This window comes from Osmerus eperlanus, chromosome 3 (assembly GCF_963692335.1).
Source record: "Osmerus eperlanus chromosome 3, fOsmEpe2.1, whole genome shotgun sequence".
NCBI lineage: Eukaryota > Metazoa > Chordata > Actinopteri > Osmeriformes > Osmeridae > Osmerus > Osmerus eperlanus.
Genome location: NC_085020.1, coordinates 15,918,151 through 15,932,732, shown reverse-complemented (window position 1 = coordinate 15,932,732; position 14,582 = coordinate 15,918,151). Strand labels below are relative to the sequence as shown.

At 40.7% G+C, this 14,582-nt stretch overlaps 1 protein-coding gene across 2 annotated transcripts; it reads right to left on the bottom strand.

Annotated features, from left to right (window-relative positions):
* Positions 1–214: 214 nt before the first annotated feature.
* On the bottom strand, positions 215–11,156 carry LOC134017608 (uncharacterized). Of its 2 annotated transcripts, XM_062457442.1 has the most exons (5): positions 11,067–11,156; positions 1,733–2,023; positions 1,361–1,578; positions 897–993; positions 215–746 (listed from the first exon to the last, which is right to left on the bottom strand). In XM_062457442.1, exons 2-5 carry the CDS (start codon positions 2,018–2,020, stop codon positions 381–383), a joined length of 969 nt encoding a protein of 322 aa, XP_062313426.1. In that variant the 5' UTR covers positions 2,021–2,023; positions 11,067–11,156; the 3' UTR covers positions 215–380. The 2 variants fall into 2 exon arrangements, with proteins under 2 accessions (XP_062313426.1, XP_062313425.1); XM_062457441.1 differs by lacking the exon at positions 11,067–11,156 and having other exon boundaries at positions 1,733–2,124.
* Positions 11,157–14,582: the final 3,426 nt, after the last annotated feature.

Below are 14,582 nucleotides of genomic sequence, written 5' to 3'. Positions count from 1 at the left end.
CTTACCTAAGGTTAAGTCATCTTGAACAATTAAATTGGCTCAAGTAATTATCCATTGCATAAAAGTTATAAGTGCATGTTGCCCACATCTTCCTGAATGCGACCCAACATACCATCATTGTTGTTCCCGGTGGTTGAAGGATTTTCCTGATCCTCAGACATCTCCAACGCAGCAACCTTCATTAGCTTAGGGATGATGTTCGTCTCCCATTTGCGAAGGAAAAGATCAACCTTCCCCTCAAACTGTTTATCAAAGTCTAAATCAAACTAAGATGTACAAAGATAAATATTCAATCCAATTTATTCATTTGAATTAACAGGCTATATTTACTGAGGTATGCAGGGTTGCTTCAAAGGACAGATAAACTAACTATAAAAAAATTATAGTATTAAGAATTTGCTTACCAGGTGTGGCATGTCAATGAATCGTGGATACTGATTAAATATCTCAGCTAATGTTGGAGATTGTGTTGTAATCCATATTCTTCTGTGAGCGTAGGTCTGGTCCATAGCATGCTTGATTGTTGAGAGGTTTTCAGGTGAGGGCTTAATTCTCTTTGCCAGGGTTACCCACTCACTCACATCCTCATCTGTGTTTGCCACAGACGAGGTCAGAGTCAGAGTTACAGTGCCCCCTGATTTGTTTTTCCGCCGATACCTTCTCTGGCTTTCTTCCATATCCCTTCTAAGGTTTCGTAGTTTCATTTCAATGAAGCCGCTGTGTGAAGCTGGATCGTAGTAGTGTTCCTTTGCATGGGTTGAAGGTAGAGAGTGGACATGAGGCGTCAGTCAATAATACCAACAATACAATGGCCCTCATTTCTGAAACCATTAACATTTGGTACATCAGTAAAATGTGGAGTGGGAAGGCAAACATTATTTTATTTTTTAACTTACATATCCTTCATTGTGTTCCTGGATTTTGACACTCAATTTAGGAAACGTGGTGACAACATTCTTGGCAAGACGCACCTTGTCATCACTGGATGGGTAACTGAAAATAAGACAGCAACAATTCAAACTTTTTTTGTGGTAAATTGGCAAAAACACAGCTGACATTTAAAGGGTTTCCACCAATAACTCTAGTTTTGTAATGGTGTGAGCGTGGGATTTAAGCCTATTTGATTATCGTATAGTAGGCACTGAGACCTTTCCCTTTATATCATTATCTCATTTTTCACAGAAGTGGTTTTTAGAGGTTTTTGCATCTAAACTCTTCAATTAGTAACATCGATTTCCATCAGTTATACTCACACTTCACATTTACTGACTAAAATACTAATTTAAAGTATAATATGAGAACAAATTTCACTCCATTGTCAATACTTTTGCATCTCACACTTAATACAGTGTCAACTTACAATCCTTGTCTCTCCACAAGATTGCTGACAGCAACCCTCACAAGTAGCATCCTGTTTTTTGTGCATAAGGTGCCAGATTCCTCATATTCTGTGAGTATGTTTGGAGCTTTTGTTTGAATTAGTAATTTGAGTGCCTCCAATCCACTGTCATCCAGCCTGTCATGGGCAGGTAGAGATTGGGCAGGTAGAGATTGTGTCTGTCCTGGCAGGGGAGCAGGCTGGAGTAAAACACAAGCAAAAGCAAAAATGTATGAGCCATCGGTGCAGTTTAAAATCCCCAAACAAACATTTAAAACACAATATTATCAACAGGACTGCACAATTACTTGAAAAATTAGGAACAACTACTTGCATTAATTCTCACAACCTTACCGGACATATCAGTTCAATTTCTGCATCCGCTAGCTCAGAACCCGACCGGAAAAATAACTGGAATTTATCCAGTTCTTTGATGTCTGTGTTGCGATCTGTATCAATAAACTCATTGAAGTCTGCATTATACTTGAGAAATCGATCTAAATCTACTGCAGAAGGTAGGCCATCTTGAGATTTTCTTTCATCGATTAATTCCCTAGCATTGCTTAGGTGGTAAACTTTCTTGCAGATCTCTCTGCCATCTAGGTAGATCGATGCCAGTATTTTTTTTGAGTTAGCCTCCATTTTCTGATAAAGAAAAGACAAAAAGGTTTTAGTCATTATTCACTACAGTAAAATAACACAAAACCACTCCTACCACTTACCATTTGTTTTGCTAGCTAATCAAACCATATAGCACAGGTCAAAATGTAAGATTATATTTGGTGGCCAAGCCGCGAAGCGGCGAAGCCACTTAAGTGTTTCTACCTTTTCTTATTATTATTACACTTCTTCTGCCATTGGAGCCTATGGCAGCCCCTAGAACCATATGGTAAAAAGTTGTGAATTTTGGCACACTCATTAAGCACAGTCCCCTCTTTATACTCACCAAGTTTCATGTCTCTCATTGGAGCACTCTAGCGCCACCAACTGGTCAAAGTTGGACTTGTGTTTACACACGTAACTTTTGAACCGTATGACCGATTTTCAAAAATGAGGTACCGATGGATTCCCTGGATCGAGACGAGTTCAACACACCCTATGACGTCAATTTCCGGTTATATAGATTTTCCGCCATTTCCGGTTTTAGCAAAAACCTTTGAAAGCCTACTCCTCCTACAATTTTTCTTAAATCTTCCCCAGAATTGGCACACATCATCGTCAGAGCAACCCTCACAGAAGTTAACCAAAGATTTTTGATTTTCAAAACCGTTTGTCCGGTACAGCCAATCAAAATCGGCAGCAAAGACACCAAACAGGAAGTTGGGTCATATCTCAGCCAATCCTTGAGAAATCAACACCAAACTTGGTATGATGACTCGGAACCCTCATCTGAGGATGTCCAAACAATTTGGTGTCATGTGATCACTGGGCGTGGCCGCAGGATGCAAAAATGTGTTTTGGCCAATAACTGTTGATTCGTTTGCCTTTATTAAGTGATTCCTTTGTCTCATGATATCTTGGGACATCCCGTGTGTGACACATGATAACTTGTGATAACAGCCGAATTGATGCGGCCGCCATTTTGAATGACTGAAAAAACGTTTTTTCTGTACTCCTCCTACAAATGTTTTCCAATCTTCAACAAATTTGGCAGAGATCATCTTCAGACCAAGCCTCACAAAAGCCATCATATGTTTTTTGGATTTTCAAAACCGTTTGCCCGGTACGGCCAATCAAAATGTGCCGTTAAGCCAGCAAACAGGAAGTTGGGTCGTATCTCAGCAAATCTTTGATGGATTCGCACCAAACTTGTTGCGTGTACTCGTAACCCTCTTCTGAGGATGTACATGTTTTATGGGTCATTCGATTGCTTGGCCACCTCATTGCTGCTTGCAGCTATATTTAGGGGCCAAGCAGCGAAGCTGCTTCTTAAGACTGGGTGTCTATGGCAGGCCCTAGAAGCGCTTGGTCGAAAGTTGTGAAATTTGGCACACTCATTGGGGACAGTCCCTTGGTCCAATTCACAAAGTTTCATGTCCCATACTCGGGCACTCTAGCGCCACCAATGAGTCAAAGTTGGAGTTGTGTTTACACACGCAACTTTTAAACCGTATGACCCATTTTCAAAAATGAGGTACCATTGGATTCCCTGGATCAAGCCGAATTCAATGCACACCATGGCGTCAATTTCCGGTTTATAGATTTTCCGCTATTTCCGGTTTTATCAAAAACCTTTGAAAGCCTACTCCTCTCCTACAATCTTTGTCAAATCTTCTTCAAAATTACCAGATATGCTCTTCAGACCAAGCCGCACAAAAGTTATGGTAGAGCATTTTGATACCCACAACCGTTTGTCCGTGACAGCCAATCAAAATCAGCAGAAAAGCCACCAAACAGGAAGTGAAGTCATATCTCAGCAGTTGTTTGAGGCAGTGAAACTAAATTTGGTAGGCCGCCTCGGAAACTTATTCTGAGGATGTCCTCCAAAGATTGTGTCATGTGACTAAAAGGGGGCGTGGCCGGAAGCATAAACGTGTTTTGGCTAATAACTGTTGAAGTGTTTACCTTAATAAAGTAATTTCTTTGTCTGTTGATGTCTTGTGAGATATCAAGCCTGAATATTAATAACTTTTCATAAAATTCGAACGGACGTGGCCGCCATTTTGGATTTCATGGAAAAGTATAAAAACCTTTTGCACGCCCCAATTTTTGTCCAATGTTTACCAAATTTGGCAAAGATGATCTTTAGACCCAGTTTCAAAAAAACAATCAGAAGAATTTTCAATTTTCAAAAACGTTTGTTCGGTAGAGACGATCAAAAGCGGTGGCGAAGCCGCCAAACGAGGCGCAAGAGCATATCTCAGCAACCATTTGCGCGATTGTCACCAAACTTGGGTTCCATCGTTCCCATGAGGAGCAGAGGAGGCCTGCAGTGTTATACCAGAAAAATAACTTTGAACTATCAGTACTCTTGAACGCAAACATATATTTCAACCAAACTTGGTGTGTTGCATGAGTGCAACAGGTTGTTGTGACTTAATTGTTGCACAAGTGCTATGGAGGCCATGTCCTGCTCTGGACTGCTTGGCCCCTCCATTGCTGCTTGCAGCTATATTTATTATTATTAGGGTTCCTCCGGTAGGAGAACCCTATTGTTATTGGTGGTATTATTATTATTTTTTACCCATGGGAGTCAATGGCAGCCCCTAGACCAGTACCGTAAAAAGTTGTGAAATTTGGCATGTTGAAACTGCAGACCATTAGTAACTACCATACCAAACATGGGCCATGTGAGACAATAGGTGGCGCTACAGGCCACGCCCCAATATGTCAATTTTCAAATTGATGCCATTTGCAGGCCATAAGTCCCAAAATTCTGAAATTCATTACATATGCCTTATTTCTCATGAGGAATAAAAAAGCCTCAAGAAGCTATAACGGCCGCCATATTGGATTTTTCTGTACAATAAAGATTAAGGAAACGCGTTTTTTCCCTACTCCTCCTACATTTTTGGTCGAATTTTCTTCAAAATTGCCATAGATGATATCCAGACTGAGCCTCACAAAAGTTATCGTTGGGATTTCTGATTTTCAAAACCGTTTGTCCGGTAGAGCCAATCAAAATCTGCAACAAAGCAACCAAACAGGACGTTTGGTCAAATCTCAGCAAATCTTTGAGATATCAACACCAAACTTGGTATGTCACGTGGAAGACACTACAACATGTTACCATGTGCAAAGGCAACTTCATACCTCAAAAAATGATTGATATAAAGCAAATTGAATTTATTGCTAATGCTAAAATAATGCTTTACACATCCGCCGGCCAAAAACTGATACTCTGATTCAATCACTAGTTCATATGAAGACTCTTGAGAATGTTGAGTACACAAATCTGAGAAAAAGTTGACTGTAACATGAAAACTCGATTTTTAGTGAATATTTGAAACATGCATGCTTGGCTAATTTCTAGGGCTGTTTCCCCAAATCCTCTCTCCCTTTGCTCCTGTGCGCGCGTGCTCCACATTCTCACACACACGCATGCTTTCTTGAAAATGTGTGCTGACCACGCCCCCACCCTCGTTTTTTAGCCCCTGTTTCATTTCGCTTCCAATCGCAGCTCGCTGTTACGAATATAAATTATTTTTCGGCGGCCATTGTTGTTTCCTGTGTCCCGTGAAAGTCGTGTCCCGTGAAAGCCGTGTTGAAGGCAGCCACTTTCGGTAAGTCCTGGTTTTACACATTTTAAGCTAGAATTAATGATTGGGCTTGTGAAAGTACACTACTCTTGAATTATGGTGAAGGTTTACCACTTTTAGACCTTTTAGATCGTGATTCTGAAGTGACGGAAAACCGAACTCGAAAAGTAGCTACTGTAGCTCTAGCTTTTTTCCTCTGTGTTTTTAATTAGTGAGTCATTTTGCATCTCGGCGAATTGTTCATCAAAAAGGTCGAGGAGAGCAGCCTTTAGGAGAAAAAGCAATTCCCCACAGACCTGTCGGCTCATAATGGTGATTTTTGGCGTGAAAGTCTTTGTAATAAGCCTATGCGGCAGGGAGACTTTTTCAAGGCGAGCCTGTTTCATTCGTCATATGCCCTGAGAAAGCGACCTACGTTAGCCAGGCTAGTTTTGCCAATTTCGGTAAGTCAGGCTATTTAAAGGTCTCTTACAGTCAGAATCACTGTTTACAAGCAAAGGTCGAGCTGGTCTTTTGTCAGATGTGTATATATTGACCAGTTTAGAGGTAAATACTCTTGCCAGAGCCTGGAATCGAACCCGTGTTTCGAGTGACTGCATGGGTCTCCATGAGGTCAACACATTTGGATTCAAGTTCAAGTAATGACACTGCATTTCACAGTCAAAACTGAAGTCTGTATCAACACATTTGGATTCAAGTTCAAGTAATGACACTGCATTTCACAGTCAAAACTGAAGTCTGTATCAAGTGTAGATGGGAAAAGCTTCATTTTTCACAACTGACATGGACCCTTTCTTCACTTTGACAGGTCTGGAGGGTCATGCAGAGGCCTGCTCAACAGAGGATGCAACAGACTCAAGGATGGTGAGATCCACACAGACCCCTTGCTGGACTACCCCTCTCTAGCTGGACAGCTTCTCTTCAGCCCTGACCCCAGAACAGCTTGATCCAGCTGGCCTGCCTGCCTACAGGGACAGTCACCCCACAGACACAGTAGCTCTGCAGCCTGCTTTTTTGAGGACATTGATGAAAAAGGACAAGCCAGCATTACTTTGATGAAAGTCTAAATGTTTAATCCTTTCCATGTGCCAGTATGCCAAGCTGCTGACTTTGTGTCTTAACCCTTGTGCTGCCTTCGGGTCACATGACCCAAAGGTTCATAACGAACCATCGTTGTGTTTACCCAATTTTACCCAATACAAAAACAAATAAAAATCATTTTCTTTTAACCTTCGCAATGTGGAGGGTCTGAGACAGCCCGACGGTTAAAAGAAAATGCTTCACTTTGTTTTTGTATGCGGTAAAGTTGTCACAATACGACGGTGGGTAACAATGACTGATGGGTCAGAATGACCCGAAGAGAACACAAGGGTTAAGTGATGAAACTAGTTCAAGTGATAGACTTTTGACCTGAATCCAATGATTATTCATCTGAATAAAAACCACTCAAGAGAAGTACTGCTTCTTGGAGCATTTGTGCTCCACATCAGTACATCTCACACATTTGCCTTTGTTTCCATGGGATTCATGGAATTGTTAGTTTCTGCTCCACCATTTCCACCCTAGTGTAATAATAAGTATAATTTAGGACAGCAATTACATTTGTGTGTTATCCTTCCGCATTACACACATTTAGTCAATGTTCTTAAACTCAACCGATTATTGTCATTTTACCATACTGTTCATATTGAACAGACATCAGTGTTTACTTGGAAAGATGACTGTATATTTCCACTTTTGATTTGTATTTCCATCGTAAGTTTGGTCTTTAATTTCATTTGGAAGTGGTATTAAAAGGTCTTACATTTAACTTGTTTATACCTGTAGACACCCTGTGAAGCCCCCACTGCAGAGACAGTTGGTGACAGAGAGGTGCAGACATTAAGTTAAACATGCCTTAAGAATAGAGTAACAAATAGAGACTAAATGTGTAAATGGCTGTTGAAACTCAGTTCTCTGAGTTGGTGCATGTCAGTTTAGGCAAAGGTAACCTTTTAAACCTCTAGGTTTAAAACAAATTCAGATTTGATTGGAACTCTCTTTTATACATTTATAGTTGGATTTGACATTTAATTCATTTAGCAAGTTGTTTAACTCAAACAACCATAACACGGTACATATGGTATACAATGCTGCAGTCAGATTTGGCGAAATTGTTAGCTTGGATGTTATCTTTACATATAGATGGGGTCTTGTTGATGCGCACGCAGCTTCAAGGCAGAAAGACGCGTTCCATTTCACTTTTACTGTACCTACACCTTTAATGTTCCCGCCATCCCCCCATTTCTGAATAAAGTTCGACTGATCTGATTTGTTGATTTCTGTTGCTATGAAAACCAGTTTAGCCAAGCTAACTAACATTGTTTTTAGCTAGCTTGCATTACCATTCAATTGCTAACAAAACATTAGTAAAAATAGCTTGCTAATCGGGCAGAACTTGAACTCGGGCAGGAGACTCTGAGACCTCAGCGCACCACTAGCATCTCGTCATATCACGCAGTCGGAGCACAGCTAGATAATCAGCGTCAGCGCTCTTGGGTACCCAGCATGCAGTGCGGCATGTTAAAAAAACAACAGCTACGCAAGGGATTTCAGTTGTTGTGTTCGTTCAGTTAGATGTTTGTAATGTTATTGGCCGGGTTTCCCAGATTCGTTAAGAAGCTCTTAACGCTAAGAGCTTCTTAAGAGCGTTCTAGAGCGTTCTTAGAACGCTCTTAAGAAGCTCTTAGCGTTAAGAGCTTCTTAACGAATCTGGGAAACCCGGCCATTGTTTGTTAGTTAATATAATCTTGTTGGTCACCTTGAGTGTGCATGCTGTGTAGTTTAATGGGAACAGAGAGTCGGCCATTTTACTATCACAGGCTATACTTGCAAGGAGCTGAACGTGGGCTGTGCCCTAGACCAGACCAATTGCCTATGAGGCTAATCTTGATTCTGGATTGACTGAGATTCTGGAAAGAGATCTACTCAAGAAGAGAGTCAATATCTGTGGTTTTCAAGCCATCTTTGAGAAAGTTTGAAAACAATGTTGCGGTTAATATGTTTTGATTGTGGGAGGCAACTTTTGGACTACACATAAACCTCATGCGGCCACCGCACCACCCGCACTGGCAAAGAGGGAAACAGCATGGATGGGGAAAGTGTGTGGGCAGAGCAAGCAGTAGTAGTACATAAACTACACACGTCCTTTACTAAAGTGTATTCTGACTTTCATAAAGTTATTGTTGTAATCAAAGCTTTTAAAGAATGGATCTCTGCATGATGGGCCTGACCAGAGCACAGGTGGCCTGACAGAACACGCTTCAAAGTTGTCACTTTCAAAAGGGTGGCATTTTAACCCTGTCAGTCCAAAATGTCTAAAAGTTGGTACGCATGCCTTATTGCCAATGGGGAACAAAGAAGTCTCAAGAACCCATAATGTCGGCAGCATGGATATTTCTCGACAGTGACAATTTGTGAAGAATTTCAAAAAATGACTTCAAATCAGCCATTGATCCAATTGTCTTGAAATGTTGTGTACATGTATGAAATACATGTCTGTGTCATGTCAATTTTGTAATGGTTTGCAATGCTGAGGAGGAACCCGCCATTGCTGCCTGCAGCTATATTTATTATTATACTTCTTAAGACTGGGTGTCTATGGCAGGCCCTAGAAGCGCTTGGTCGAAAGTTGTGAAATTTGGCACACTCATTGGGGACAGTCCCCTGGTCCAATTCACAAAGTTTCATGTCCCATACTTGTCCCATACTTGAGTTCAACACACCCTATAACGTCAATTTCCGGTTATATAGATTTTCCGCCATTTCCGGTTTTATCGAAAACCTTTGAAAGCCTACTCCTCCTACAATTCTTCTTTAATCTTCCCCAGAATTGGCACACATCATCGTCAGAGCAACCCTCACAGATGTTATTCAAAGATTTTTGATTTTCAAAACCGTTTGTCCGGTACAGCCAATCAAAATCGGCAGCAAAGACACCAAACAGGAAGTTGAGTCATATCTCAGCCAATCCTTGAGAAATCAACACCAAACTTGGTATGATGACTCGGAACCCTCATCTGAGGATGTCCAAACAATTTGGTGTCATGTGATCACTGGGCGTGGCCGCAGGATGCAAAAATGTGTTTTGGCCAATAACTGTTGATTCGTTTGCCTTTATTAAGTGATTCCTTTGTCTCATGATATCTTGGGACATCCCGTGTGTGACACATGATAACTTGTGATAACAGCCGAATTGATGCGGCCGCCATTTTGAATTACTGAAAAAACGTTTTTTCTGTACTCCTCCTACAAATGTTTTCCAATCTTCACCAAATATGGCAGAGATCATCTTCAGACCAAGCCTCACAAAAGCCATCATATGTTTTTTGGATTTTCAAAACCGTTTGCCCGGTACGGCCAATCAAAATGTGCCGTTAAGCCAGCAAACAGGAAGTTGGGTCGTATCTCAGCAAATCTTTGATGGATTCACACCAAACTTGTTGCGTGTACTCGTAACCCTCTTCTGAGGATGTACAACATGTTTTATGGGTCATTCGACTGCTTGGCCACCTCATTGCTGCTTGCAGCTATATTTATAGATAGTACCGTATTTGAGTAATGAAACTTACCGAACTGTGTTTTATTTAAACCTTTCAAGGCCCATTACTCTACTGTAGCACTGAACAGAAAAATAAAATTATACAGGTGAGGAACAGACAATACAATGACCAATTACAGTACTCCTATGCATTCAAGTTCACACGCGATTGCTCTGTCCCGATTCCATTGTGCCTCGTCTGTGGGGGAAAAAACTCTCTAAAATAGCTCAACTGAAAAGGCATTACACAACAAAACAACTCAATACACAGAAATAAAATGTCATGCTGGTTTGCCGTGAGATTTTTTCCTATAATACATAGCCTATATTGTGCTGCGAGAGAAAAAGGATGGCGGAAAAACTGATTTACACCACTAGCGCTGCACCTGCTCTATGGTTATAGTTAGACTAATACGAAAGGGCGCAAACTAGCCAACACCACATGCAAAATTAAGCTATGACAAAAGAGTACGTGCTTAAAATAGACTTCATCGTTAGAAAACGCAAGCTGTTACTAGCCAGGTTTTCACGTTCTCTCACTCTCCATGTTTCAATAGCGAATACAAAATGCTAACCAATTTTACATATTAAATTATCCAGGTTGACTAGCTAGCTACTTGAACTGTTAACGTTAGCTACCTTAGCTAGCTAGCTACTAGCAAGTAGCTTACATTAGCTAACGACATTAGCTACCAACTGAAGGTTGTCAGTGCAAGCTAGTAAATGTTAGCCAGAGCCTCATTACAGTATGGCTCTGATGTTAGCTACACTCACATAACGGTTCCCATTCAGCACACCAGCATGACAGTCACAACCTATAGACAACGAGCCTCTCATCGTCAAATAAAAATCCCAGGGTATTTACTTTTTTATATTTGCGAACTCAAGTAAAGTAAAAAAAGACATTTACCTTTAGTCTTCTGCTGTCGTGTCAGTGTCAACTCCGTGGTTACCAGTGCTTCTTTCAAAAAGGAATTTTCTTTTTGGGCGCGCAAAGATGAAGTAGTGATGTAATTGGTCAATGTTTTAACACATGTTGTGTATGTCCAATCGTAAGATCACCTCTCTGCTGATCCGTTGGGAGGGCTGAATATTGTTCATCCTACATCCATCCTATTTTCAGTTACATAATGCAATAACATTAAACACACAAAATTGTATTTGGTCTGCTCATCTTTATTACATTGACGTGATTGAGACTGCTTACTCATTCCAAGGCCTATTGACAATGTGATTACAACAGTTAAATTATGTGTGTGCACTGTATTTAAGACAGGACATTGAGGACCTGATCAGTTCCCAAACTGTCTCTATCTCCACCCAAAGGATTTGTGTGTTGCCTGAGTTGTTCCAACTGTTCGTCACTTGGTTAAAATTGGTTTAGGGGAACCACAACTCTTTGTAGCCAGTCAAAGGCAAGTGCAGCCGCCCCCTGGTCAGCCAACCCCTGGAACTGGCTGCTCCAAATATACCTTGGATACCAGTGTGATGTTGCAACTGTTGTGTCAGACAGCCTTGCACAAAGATTTGATATGGTGACATGTATCTGGCAGTCCTCAGGCCACGTTTTATACGAGGCAGGTAAATGAAGTGAAGAGCCCAAAGATGACTTTCGTTGTTGGCAATAATGATTCCTTCATTTTCTATATAGATATGTAAACAAGGAGTGGTAGACATCCGTTTCAAGTCTTATTGTCAGGTACACAGAACACGTCAGACTGGGCACTGACATTTTTGAGACAAGACAATGCAAAGCAACCTGGCATAACATAATAAGTACTTAGATTTCATCTATGAAAGAAAAATGATAATAAATTATAAACCTCCTAAATATACAAAATAGTATACAATATATTAGACCTCTAATACAGATAATGACCTATACTAACCTTAGACCTATACTAACCTAAGACAAGTGGGGTACAGTTAGTGTAATATTGCTGATAGTGCAACCAGTAGCTGAAAGTGACAATGTGTAAAGTGACTAGAGAGAAATGCATCAATGTAAGGTGGCTAGTGAGAAATGTCCATGTAAATGTTCATTCAGAAGCCTGCTGGCCCTTGGATAGAAACTGTTGTTCAGAAGGCAGCGGGGTAGAGACTGAAAGATGGGTGGTAGCAGTCTTTTAGAATCCTGCCAGCTTTCCTGAGGCATCGTGTGTGGTAGGTGTCCTGTAGGGCTGGGAACTTCCTGTCGATAATAAACTCAACAGACCTGACCACACTATGTAGGACCTTGCGTTTTTTTTGTCACACCTCTCCAGACATCGCCCCACAGTCTTTCAATGCGTTGATTATGAGTGCTCCCTCGGGTTGATCCTCGGAAGACATCCATGAAGAGACAAATGGCGTTGTTTTACCCTCCATAGTCACATCTGACTCTGGATGGGACACCAAACTGGGAGACTGCTTCCGAAAACAGGTCCATTACAATGTCACTTCTGTTGTTGTTAGAAGCCTTCAGGAAAACCACCAGTCGGCTGAACCCATCGATTCCTCCATGGATTACAACACTCCACCTAAGAGATGAAGGAAGGGAAAATAAAAGATTTCACTTGCACATCTTATTTTATAAATAACAAAAAAAAATATGAATGGCTTGAATGCAGCTAAAATGATTTGTATACATTTCTGTGCAACATGTTGGGCGTTTAACAGAAAGAAAAGTCCTAACCTCTATTGCATTCATGTGAAGCTGAAAATCTTATTTTAAATTCAAAACTCATAAAATCAGCTTGTCATTTGCTAGGGACACAGTTAGGGCAAATTAACGAATCACAGACAAGTGAAAACAAGCCACTTACTTTATGAGTTTGTGGTTGCCATCAAGATGCCACAGCGAATTTGACCCTGCCACTTCAATAAAACGTTACATAGGCATTTCAGGCCGCCAATGGTAAGAAAATATTCTTTAACCTTTAGATGCGTGAGTTCTAAATATTTCCGATGCTTCCACCAGAGTTTGTTTTCCAAAACGGAAGCTAGCTAGCTTTAGTTAGCTTCCGTTACCTAGCAACCTAGCATAATACTCGTAGCAATGCTACTACCTGCTAGTGTTACTTGTTAGCCTCTAATTGTACATTTTGAAGCCATACTATAGCGTGTCATATTTTTTGCCTATCGGACAATAGTCGGTTGGAATTTTCAGAATCGCACGTGCGACGTTACTCTGTGAGACCCGCATTCGAACGAAAACAGTCACGGACAGCCACTGCTTTTTGCAAGGCTCTCGCACAAGCAGCACGAGTCGTCCTGTCCGCACCTTGTACAAGTGTAGATAGCGAGCGACTTTTCAGCACAGCAGGACATATTTTAGATGAGAAGAGGAACAGGTTGACTCCTAAAAATGCTGATATGCTTATATTTATCAAGGCAAATCTTCCAGTGATGCTGCTTAATCAGAAGTAAGGTTTGAATACTCTAGTATGAGTGAGTGAGTGCGTGCGTGAAGTGAGAGAGTGAGTAAAGGATGTGAGAGTGAGTGAGACACTATACAGATAGATATACATGTTGTTTTTTTGTTTAATTGCTGACTTCCTGTGCACCTTTTATCTCTCCTCTTTGTGACGCACTCCACCTTTTATCAGTTAAGTTTGTATTATTTTTCCACAGGAAAGCTACTGTATAAGCTCCAAGTTCTCTTGAGAGCCTCTAGAGAGTGGAATGTTGCACATGTCATTCTATTGTTGTGATTTTTATTTAAAGATTTATATTTTTATTATTATTTTAATATTTATTATTATTTACACATTTTATAGTAAGCGAGAGAGCTTCTACACTGGAATGTTGCACGTTCCCTGCAATAGAACGGATGGTTGTCAATTCATGATACTCTCTCGTCTCGTAATTTAAATACAATACCAATGTTGTTAAGAATAATTAATTTCATAAATAATGCTACACAATAAATAGAATGCTTCAATCGACACCGTGATCGGTATTATCGGATCGGCAGATACTGATTTCAGTGATCGGCACCAAAAAACCTGATCGGAGCATCTCTAGTAGCGACCTCTAAAAGAGAAATTGTATGTACTGTCTATGGAAGACAATGTATACATATTAGAACTTAGATACATTTTTTACATTCATCCCTAATAGTAACTCTGAACAAAACAATGTGTTTAAAGGAGACATGACATGCTGTTTTTGGATGCTTTTATATAGGCCTTAGTGGTCCCCTAATACTGTATCAGAAGTCTCTTTCCCGAAATTCAGCCTTGGTGCAGAATTACAGCCACTACTAGCAGTCCCACAAGGAGCTTTCCTCAGAACGCGCTGTTTTGGTGTCTGTAGCTTTAAATGCAAATGAGGAGCGGAGGGGCGGCACCATGCGCTAATGTTTACAATGGATGTATCGCAATGGCTGTAGCCCCGTTGCTGTAAGATGCCTCAAATTTTCCCATTCTCATCTGATAACCCTGGT

Excerpts from the sequence above, each read along its gene's own strand:
- LOC134017608 (XM_062457441.1), bottom strand. The coding sequence starts at position 2,056 with ATGACTAAAACCTTTTTGTCTTTTCTTTATCAGAAAATGGAGGCTAAC. Across the intron at positions 994-1,360 it reads CTTGTGGAGAGACAAGGATT|TTACCCATCCAGTGATGACA; the intron begins GTAAGTTGACAC and ends TCTTATTTTCAG. Across the intron at positions 747-896 it reads AGGAACACAATGAAGGATAT|GAACACTACTACGATCCAGC; the intron begins GTAAGTTAAAAA and ends ACCCATGCAAAG.